At 38.7% G+C, this 11011-nt stretch overlaps 1 protein-coding gene across 1 annotated transcript; it reads left to right on the forward strand.

Moving 5' to 3' along the window:
* Window positions 1-545: 545 nt before the first annotated feature.
* Window positions 546-10957, forward strand: lad1 (ladinin). Its single transcript, XM_044037273.1, has 14 exons — window positions 546-717; window positions 1103-1300; window positions 2335-2611; window positions 4538-4656; window positions 5713-5884; window positions 6452-6544; window positions 7409-7452; window positions 7532-7574; window positions 8007-8050; window positions 8199-8265; window positions 8366-8506; window positions 8741-8833; window positions 9366-9480; window positions 10514-10957. Exons 1-13 carry the CDS (start codon window positions 680-682, stop codon window positions 9465-9467), a joined length of 1431 nt encoding a protein of 476 aa, XP_043893208.1. The 5' UTR covers window positions 546-679; the 3' UTR covers window positions 9468-9480; window positions 10514-10957.
* The last annotated feature ends 54 nt before the right edge of the window (window positions 10958-11011 follow it).

An 11011-nucleotide genomic window follows, 5' to 3' on the forward strand; every position in this document is an offset into this window, starting at 1 on the left:
CTAGTCACTCGTGTATACGTCTGTTTATATCTATTTAGAGTGTTTATTACAGTTATGCAGTAACTTTGCAGTAAAGTTTCTATGATTTTTAATTTTCTTAAATGTGCATTTTTTTCTGGTTTTACATTTTACATTAGTAAAGTAAATCTTTTGATATTTTGGGTTTTCTTTGCAAATGTATTATTGTCACAAAAACAACTCTAATTATTAAGTTCAATCGCTTAATTTTCAACTTCAAAAATCACTTTTTTATGATTGTTTTTTTTCAAAACAACACCAAAAAAAACAGCCTTGGTGTTGATACTTTTATTTTGAAAACAGGATGTGGGTCAGGCTGTCGCCATAAAGATCAGAGTAAAGACGAACTGTAAACTTCACGGCTGCGGTAAACAAAAGAGTTTAACTGTCCTGATAACAGCTGCCACCATACAAGGAGTCTCTCTCTCTCTCTCTCTCTCTCTCTCTCTCTCTCTCTCTCTCTCTCTCTCTCTCTCTCTCTCACCTGTGTGGTCATGTGACTCCGCCCACACCAGGGTAAAGGTGGACTTCTTCTTCTTCTTCTTTGTGCCAAAGTCACTCGCTGAGTCTGAGTCTGGGAGCAGAAAACAAACCACAACCTTTATATTTATATTTATATATCTTTATATTTTGGATTATTCTGTTTCTATTTCCATTGAAAATGTCCATCAGCAGGAAGAACTGGTCTGCTTTGTCCAGGTGAGATTATCGCTGATACCTTGATTTTCCACACAGATAAGTAACTGCTGTGCTGTGCTGAGTACGTTTACCTTTGTTAACATTGTTTTTAATGAGCTGGTTTCACATAAAGCTGCTTTTCTGACATTGTTTACACACATTTGTCCTCATCTGGCATTCATGACATAATTCTATATTAAATGTACTGGTTTAATCCAGTTCCTTCCCACAGACACATAATCTCGGTTTTAATCTCACTTTACACTAGACTGAATAGTTTATTCAAAGTGTCACAGAAGAGCAGGCGATACAAACAAGTGTGGCAGGTTTTTGTGTAACGGTCGCACACAGTCGTTCGCGTTCAGATCCTCAAAAATCTCGCTTTCATTTTCTGTTTTCACCTCAGTCTGGCGCGACAGTGGACGATGGAGGACGAGGAGGAGGTGGAGAGGGAGGAGAGGAGGCGGAGGAGGGGCAAGAGCTCCAGCAGCACCGCTGACCCAGATGCAACGACAGACGCGGCCACTGGGGGCATCACGAGTGGCGGGGACACGCGCACCAGCGGGAGCCCCGCGGGGACCGAGACGTCCCAGGGCCTCAGCAGGTCAGTGTCACCTTTGAACTGTTTATCTATCTTAATTTTATATCAGTGGTTCCCAAACACTGGGTCGGGACCCACAGGTGGGACGGGAGAGGCGTTTTTCGGGTCCCCAAAGAAATTTGTGGAATTTTCCCCTCAAACTTTTTATATTGAGCTACAACTTTAACGATCATTTTCATAATTGAGTAGTTATTTGGTAAAGAAATGAGAAATGTCCGTCAGTGTTTCTCAAACATGGAAATGAGGACGTTCTCGAATGTCTTCTTTTGCCCACAAAGCAAAGAAACCAGGACATTAACCTTTAAGAAGCTGAAAATTTTAAAAAGTATTTCAATTTCTTTAAAACAAAAAAAAAAAACCCAAAAACCCCCCAAATGAAATGATTTGTTTACCAGTAAAAATAAATAAATGAGTTGGGTCATTTCTTTTACGAGGCAGCAGTAGACCAGCAGCTTTTCTCTATGGACTTTAGTGTGGGAGAGTGAGTGGTTTACAAACTTCACTTTCCTGTTGTAAAAGTCTGTCTAACAGTGAGATAGATTTTGTAGATTACATTTTGATATAATATTATGTATAATAGTTATTTTTGGTCAGGATAATTGTCGGCGTACGTCTAATCTGAACAGCTGTTATCTTATTAAAGTCTTTATATACGGTATTTGTTCGTGTGCTCTCCGCTGCTCGTTCTCTCGTACATAACCAGGCCACAGAGAAATAACTCTGCTTCTTTGATGGTTTTTCAGTTTTGGTGGAGAGTTTTTATTATCACACGTTTGCCCGCTGGGATCATATCATCATCTGTTTTCAAACATGATACCACAGAAAGGTTTGACGAGCTGTCAAAAACCCAACCAGCTGAGTCCCTGGAGCGGAGGCCGCGTTCAAAGAGAACAAGAAACTGAGGCGTCTTTCATGAAGAGAAACCCGATCATTGTCAGCACTGGCGGCTTCTTTCACCTCCCTCCAAAAAAATTACATAATATCCATCATATCTGTGTCATTCACGTGTGTGTGTGTGTGTGTGTGTTTATCTCCAGTGAGGAGCAGATGCAGCTGGACTTCGTGGAGATGCTACGAGTGCGGGATGAAAAGCGGAGGCTGAGACACGTGGAGACGCTGAGACGACAGAAGCAGGAGGAGGAGGAGGAGGAGGAGGCTGACGGGGAGGTCGTGGTAGGGGGTGTGGCCAGGAATATGGGCGAGGAGGAGGAGGACTCCGTGTTTCCATCTGTGAAGACCACGCACAAACAACCGCCACAGAAAACCTCTGCCTCTCGCAACAGCAGCGCCGTCACTGACGTCACAAACAGACAAGTAAGACAGAGTCGTACGTTAGCTTTACGTTAGAAACCGATTTCTTCTATTTGTTCCCGCGAGTGTACCACGACACTTCAATTCAACTTCAACACCACATCACACCATAGATTATCTCAGGTCTGTGGACATAGTAATGCAAAAACCTGTACGACATTATAACAACAGAAAAACCAGACTCCAAGACAGGTCTAATAATAATTATAGCCTCAAAACTGGACCTGGATCCTGTAGCCGGCAAGATGAGGACACAGAGAGAGAAAATAACATTATTAACGTATTTTCTTCTATCAATGAAAAGTGAGTGAAAGATAGCAAGATAAAAAAGGAAAGGCTCACTGAATCAAATATTTATAGCTGCAAACATTAATTATGTTATTCTTCAATATGAATATTTTCTGTATTCAACTATTAGTAGTATTTCTATTCTTTCAATATCAATATAAAGAAAAGTGAATGTCTGTTTGTGAATAGTTCATTTGCAGGTTTGGGAAAAACAAACAGGAAACTGAAGTCAGTTGTAGAGCTGCTGGTCTACTGCTGCCTCGTGTGGTCACTTTGTGTCACTGAGGTGACTCTGAACAAAGGATTTCTAACATCTGAAGTTAGTGAAGGAGGCAGCAGAGGATCAAAGTCACTGATTTGATCTATGGACTTTGGAATGAGGGAGTGAGCGGTTTTACAAACTTCCGTTTCCTGTTGGAAAGCGGCTGATTTACAGTAGAACAAAATGACACAGATATGAGTGTAAAGACCTCATACAACCACACCTCCAAAAGCTAAAACCGTCTTCACAGACAAAGACATTTAAAGTTGTAACCTTCACAGGTGAGAGCAGTGACGAGAGTTTATCTCCGTTCACTCTTACAACTGCGACCCTGTGTGTTAATCATTTTCTACATTTTACAGCAACAACTTCTCTCTGTGAGGATCCACTTTTTAAAGAACTATCACGATCCAAATCACACTTGTGACAAAAGCAAATTTCTCTAGAATGTAACAAGTTATTTACAGTCATATCGGAATTCATTTTTAACTGGTAAACAGATCTTTATTTTATGCATAATTTGTTTGGGGATCAAAAAAAAATCTCCCACAACCCATCTGTGGGTCCCGACCCAGTGTTTGGGAACCCCATATATTTAAAACACGGCTGCCAGGCTCAGACACCAGAATGAAAAGGTTTCAGCCATAAACAGCTTTTATTCTGCTTAAGTTTAAGCTTAACTCTCCCACACCAAACCCCATAGAGAAAATCAGTGATTTTAGCTCACAGGGACACAGGAGCTGCTGGTCCACTGCTGCCCCGTGTGGTCACTTTGTGTCACTGAGGTAAGTGTGAATGAAGGATTTTAAACATCGAAAACACAAAATAAAAGATTTGAACTTGGTGATGGAGGCAGCAGTAGATCAACGACTCCTGGGTTGCTGTGATGTAAAATCGCTGATTTTCTCTATGGAGTTTGGTGCGGGAGAGCGAGCGCTTTTACAAACGTACGCTTCCTGTTGAAAAACAGCTTTTTGGATTTGCAGTAAAAATACGTTGCATGAGTGCTTCATACAAACACATTTGAGCAGTTAAACGTAACTAAAACCAAGAGGATGAATGTTTAAATATTATGGTATTTCGAAAGCTATTACTAAACCTATAATATTAGCACAACTGCCTGTGAACTGCCCACAACTGTGAAACATGAGGCCACTGTTCCTGTCATTTTACTGGAGCTCCAACTGTGGAACACGTTGACACGCAAATCATGAGTTACAGTTTGATAAGGTGTGTTTGAGTTCATAATTCAAATGTTATCTTTTATTACTCTCTCAGGACTTAACAGTGCAGCGTTATGTAAGGAAAGGTGTGGCTCTTTCTCTAAAGTGTGTACTCTCTTTGTCATTGTTGACTGTTTCATGTTTCCTTGTCGGCAGGAAAATGGTGAGTCGCGGAGGAAAGAGTCTGATCCCAGACCAGCGTCCAGCCCAGTGTCCAGCCTGGTGTCCAGCCCAGTGTCCAGTCCAGTGTCCAGACCGGCTCGCAAGTTTGTCAGGTTGAGCTTTCAAGCTAATATAGTTCAAACGTTTAAATAAAAATATAGATGGCCAGCATTGTTGTGCGAGAAGGTCACCAGTTCAGATCCTGGGTTGACCTTTCTGGGTTGGAGTTTGCATGATCTCCATACACACACACACACACACGTTCTCTTCAGGTTCTCCACAGACCGGAGACGTGCAGATTGACAGATTAGGTTGAGTAGAAACATGTAAATAATATATAAGGCTAAATAAATAAGGCTATAAAGAGAGGCTATAAAAGACATTTATGAGGTCACACAGGAGTGGACGATATTGTTCACAGAGGACATTGTGATGTGCAGGGAGAGCAGGGGACAGGTGGAAGACACAAGTATGAGGACAAGATGGAGGTAGATGGTCTGCTGTGGTGGCCCCAAAAGGGAAAAGCCAAAAGAAAAACAGATTGACTGCTAAATAATGAGCTATTCTATATGTCCACATTCAGACTGACTGCCAAATAATGAGCTATTCTATATATCCAGAGACAAATAGTGAACTGTTCTCAACATTCACCAAAATACTGCCTGCAAAATAGTGAGCTGTTCTATATATTCATCGACAGACTCACTGCCATATAACGAGCTATTCTCGACATTCTCAAACAAACTGACTGCCAAATAGTGAGCTGTTATCTATATTCAACAACGGACTGACTGCCAAATAATTAGTTTTTCTATAAATCCAGCAACTAACTGACTGGAAACTACCAAATAATGAGCCGTTATGGACATCGAGCAAAATACTGGCTGCCAAATAGTGACCTGTTCTTTAAATGAAGCAACATACTGTCTGTCAATGTTTTCTATACATTCACCAAAAGAGTGAACACTGAACGAGAGGTTGCTCAACTGGCTCCAAACTCGTCAGGTGACTTATTATGGTCTGGTGTGTGTGTTACATTACAGCATCCATGTGAACAGAGTACAGTGTTTACTCTGCAAACACGAGACGCTGCTGAGTCTGTCATTTTTAGTTTGCTCTCTTGAACACATCTTCACTCTCATTCATGGACTCACTGCCGTCTCTTTCAGCTCCGTGTCCATCTCCCTGGACAAGAGTCCCTCCATCAGCGGGCGCTCCACTCCCATGAGCCCTCGCTCCCCGACCGCCCCCATGTCGCCACGGGAACACTGCTCCTCGCCCTGTCAGAGTCCACCTCCTGGAGGAGCTCAGAGCCCGGTTCAGAATGGACACACACAAGAGGTGGTGTAACAAGTACACACATACACACAGGTCCACACAGCTGTCCTTTTAAGGACATTTAAGACATTGACTTCCATTCATTTTGACAGAAAAAGCCACTAATCTTAACCATGACCAGTTAATGACAAAAACACTATTATCCTAAACTTAACCAGGTTCTGCCTCATTAGGACCAGGTTTTGGTCTCCAGGAGGACTACTGATCCTAAAGAGGCAACAAATACAAGTACACATACACAGTCAGATGACATCATTGACAACATGTCTAGGTTTTGTTTGTCAAAGCACAACAGCACCCTCTAGTGTTTGATATTGACAGTGGTTCTAAAACTAGGGGTTGGGACCCTCAAATGAGAGAGTGGGTCCTGACATGAGCAATCAAATTTAAATATATATATTTCAATATTGGATCCTTTATTTGACAATAGGAACATATTGTGCTCATCACCCGAGACCTGAACCCTTAATCCAGGCCATAAAAAACACATCAGATCTTTGAGACCTGGACCAAGAGTTCAGGTTCCGCCTCCTTCGGCATGTCATGATATTTATTCCGCTTTTTCCTCAGACTGGCAGAAACGTCTCTTTGTCCAACGGCGGCGCTGAACAGACAAGCAGACCGGGTCTGGTACGACAGAGCTCCAGAACTGTGTCGTTCAGGGTGAATAATTTAAAAAAAAAATTTCATTTTAGATACTTTATTAATCCCTTTAGGGAAACTATTCTCTGCATTTTGACCCATTCTAGAATTAGGAGCAGTGGGCTGCCACACTGAGTAGCGCCCAGGGAGCAATGGGGGTTGGGTACCTTGCTCAGAGGTACCCCAGCCCTTTCACCCTATAACAGCCCAGCCCTATAACACACTCACACACTCAATAATGAACACACACAACGCCAAATAATGAGCTGTTCTATATATTCACCAAGAGATTGAGTGCCAAATAATGAGCTGTTCTAAAAATCCATCTACAGACTGCCTACAAAATAATGAGCTGCTCTAAACATTCTCAAACAAACTGACTGCCAAATTGTGAGCTGTTATCTACATCCACCAACAGACAGTCTGCCACATAATAACCTGTACTATAAATCCAGCAACAAACTGACTGCCAAATAATGAGCCATTCTATAAATCCTCCAATAGACCAGCTGCCAAATAATGCTTCCATCAGTAATTGTGATTTTGTGACTTCTGGGTTTGAAATAATGAGTTCAGATTCAGTGACACAAACTGACCACAAGGGGCAGCAGGAGACTAGCAGCTCTGGTGTCTGTTTAATGTATTCATTTTCATTCATTTTCAATCATTTTCTCTGTGGACTTTGGTGTGAGAGAGTGAGCTTTTCACAAACAGTGGAAATGTTGATGAAACAGTGAAATAGAGACGTAACTGTCGCTGGATTATCTTTTCATGTTTGATATAATCTGTGTTTAATGGTTTTACAGCGTGTGTTTGAATATGAGCTCGGGTTCATTTGCTTATGATTTCATCGTCACTGTCTGTTTGGTTCTGTTTTATTCACAGATGATGAGGAAGAAAGAAGAAGAGACGTCTCCTCTGCACAGGAGGTAACTTTTCTTCTCTATTTTATTCATTTTTAGCAGGTTTTTAACGTTGTTTAACACAGATTATTTCATGTTGTTTCAGTGCGAGTGTGAGAGTGGCCACGAAGAAGTTTGAAACCAACACAGTAAGACGTCATTTACCTCCATCTGCTTTATTCATATATAATATATATGAATAAATAAGAATATTTATTCATAAGACAACAGAGAATGATTTAATGATTAATATTTGGTTTTAAAGCATTCAAATAAGATTTAAATGTATAATAATTGTCTATAATTGTTTTTTCTTTAACAAAAACAGTTTTCTGAAGTAAAAAAGATCTTCATATAAATGCAAATATATAATTATAAATGATAAAGTGTGAGTTAATTAACAGTTACAAGTATAGATAAGTAAAAACCAACAATAATAATAATAGTAATGTCTGCTTTTATTTACTACATACAGTTAGAAATTATAAAGAATTTTGTTTTTGTGAAAGATGATTTTGTGTTGTTTTTTTATTTAAAGAGAAATTTGTTTTAAATGTTTCAAAATAAAAAATTTGTTCCAGGACCAAAATGAAGATGAAGAAAAAACATCGTCTTTCACCAGAAAGTGAGTGGATTTTGTCAAATTTCATTAAATTCTTATTAATTAGCTAATTACACTTTTGGGTTATGCTTGTTTTTTGTTTTATTACATATAATTTTTTGGTCTTTTTTTTACTTTTCGTGTGTGTGTGTGTGTGTGTGTGTGTGTTCAGCTCCAGACAGAGAATTTCCTCTCGCTCCATCCAGGAGAAAATGGAGAGACTGGCTCAGGCTGCACAGGTCAGAAAATCAGCGTTTATTTATGTCACTGTCTCTCCTTCTGCTTCCTGTTTGTTTGTTTGTTTATTTATTTGTATTTCACCAAGTCTTTTGTTTGTAGAAATCAGAAACCACTCGCTGTGCAGACGTGTCACAGAGGACGTTGTTCCTGCTGGAGGAAGTTTCCAGGAAGAGAGGAATCTTTGAGAAGGACGAGCAGAAAGAGACGAGCAGCAGCAGCAGCAGCAGCAGCAGCAGACAGGTGAACACACGCCTGTTTATAACTGTGGTTCTCAACGTGTGGTACGTGCACTACCAGTGGTACGTGAGCGTCCTCTAGTGGTACAAACAAATAAACAAATAAACAAGAAATTGATAAAAATAGAAAACTGAGGTGGAAATAATTATTAGAGGATTCACAGGAAATAGTCATTTGTGTAATTTATCTCTCTCTCTTTGTTTTTGTTTATATTTTTATTTTATTTTTTTGTAAAAGGATTTCCGGAGCCTCAGATCAGGAATGTCGGACCGGATCAACCGCTGGATCAACAAGAGCAACCAGAGCGGACCTGCACACGGTCCAACTGCAGTAAAGTCACTTTATATCTGATTTAACACAGTATTTACATCACACTGTCACGTAGAATGTGTCAGATCTACAGCACGTCAAGCTTCAAGATGCATTCAAGAAACCTTGTAAATGTCATCACTTTCAAGTCCACAAACCACATGTTTGCTGCTGCTGTTGCTGCTGCTGCCACCTTGTGGTAATAGATGCACCACATATTTGTCACTGGAGCTGCAATGATCAATTATTTTCATAATCGATGAGTTGTTTGTTCCATAAAATGTGAGAAAATGTTGATCAGTGTTTGTTCAACGTGGAAATAATGAACTTCTCAAATGTCTTGTTTTTGTCCGCAAACTAAAAATTTCAAAAATCAGAGAAACTTGTTTTAATTCATTAATTCATTTAATTCATTTTAAAAACTAAACCATTTAGTAATCGATTAATCTAGTAATTGTTTCAGCGCTAAAATTACAAATAGTCGCAGTCAATGATCAACTTTTTATGATAATCAGATAATGGAATATTGATCTTTGTCCGTCCCTGTCTGCAGGACCTGAGACATGTGGACATCAGCAGTAAAAGGAGCATGTTCGAGAACAGAGGACAAAATGGCGGCGGAGACGTCTCCAAAACTGTCAACATTTACAAGTGAAGGACGTGAAAAGGTGAGATTTTTTTGAAACAAGAAAAAAATCCAGCATCCCAAGTTCTGTTAAGGACGAGAAGAAATATTGTCCATTCTATGTACCTTCATCCATCCAATTATTCATTCATTCATTCATTCATTCATTCATTCATTCATTCAAGTTCTTTTACTTCACTTTTGTGATTTCCATCGGTTTTTAAAACGTTTGTTACGTCAGTAAAACTGCAGCGGACTAAATTTACATTAGGTTTACATCATGTTTATGTCAAGTTTACGTCAAATGTACGTCAAGTTTACATCAAGTTTAAGTTCTTTATTTAACTTCCATACATACATACATAGCATAGTTTTCTGTGAATTGTATATAAATATAAAATCTGAAAAACCTTTTTATATTAAAAAAAAATGTTTTAAATTTTTTAAATCACTGCAACCATTTCTATAGCTTTGAAACTGTTCTCACAATGACCACCAGGAGTCTCCATAGACCACATGACAAACTCAGCCCCACACAGCAGCTCCAACATCATGACACAGAATCATGGAATTTACCATAAATCTACATTATTATTATTATATATTATATTATTATCTTTATTCTAATTATCATTTTTATAATATTATCATTATTATTATCAATAATAATATGATTATTAATACAAATAATTATTCTTATTATGGGTGAAAATAAAACAATAAGACAGAGTAATTAAAAACAGAATATCAAGTTGTCAGTAGATATTTTTCTTATGAAATAGTTTTAATAAGTTATTCTTTGGAAAAATTAAATATACGTTTGTATTTAACATGTAGTTTGAGGAGTTATTCTTGTAAAATAGACGTTGTCTATACTATATCTTTTACTTTGTTTTAAAGTTATCTCTCGTTTTATTTGTTATTATTACCCATTTTTTCGTACTTCTTATTAAACAAAATACACTTTCTTGTGTTTTTTGGGGTTTTAAGTCGTGTGATGTGCAACTTCACCACTAGATGTCATGAAATCTCACACAGTGGTTCGAATTCTGTTTTTTCTCTGCTGCGATTCGTAGATTTAAGAAGTCGTCGTAACAAAGGCGGTTCACGAACTTCGCAGCTGACGGATTTTTCTTCTTTCAAGCTTCATATGGTTTTTCTTCTTCTTCACTGCCAAGACAAACATGACGAGAGAGAAGTGGGCGGAGCTGAAATGGAAGTGGGCGGAGCTGATGCTTTAAAGGAACTTAAACTAAGGAAATTCTGATGTAATTTCCACATTTTTCTCATATAAATTTGACTTGTTCCTCAAACAGAATCAGAGAAAACAGATGTTTGTTTTTAAACGTTTAACTTTTAATTTCATGCACTTTACAGAGGTGAAGGTTTGTTTGAAGCTGACGATGAATTCAGGATTTTAATTATACTTCATTTTGTTCTAATCTGCCAAAAATTCACTGTTTATTTTTCCGTGTGTTTGTGTGACGCTGCCTCTGTGAGCAAATAAATATTTTACTACACAAATAGTCTTCATTTGTGCAACAGTTTTTACACACACACACACACACACAGAA

The sequence above is a fragment of the Solea senegalensis genome, linkage group LG11 (assembly GCF_019176455.1).
Source record: "Solea senegalensis isolate Sse05_10M linkage group LG11, IFAPA_SoseM_1, whole genome shotgun sequence".
In the NCBI taxonomy this organism is placed as follows: Eukaryota; Metazoa; Chordata; class Actinopteri; order Pleuronectiformes; family Soleidae; genus Solea; species Solea senegalensis.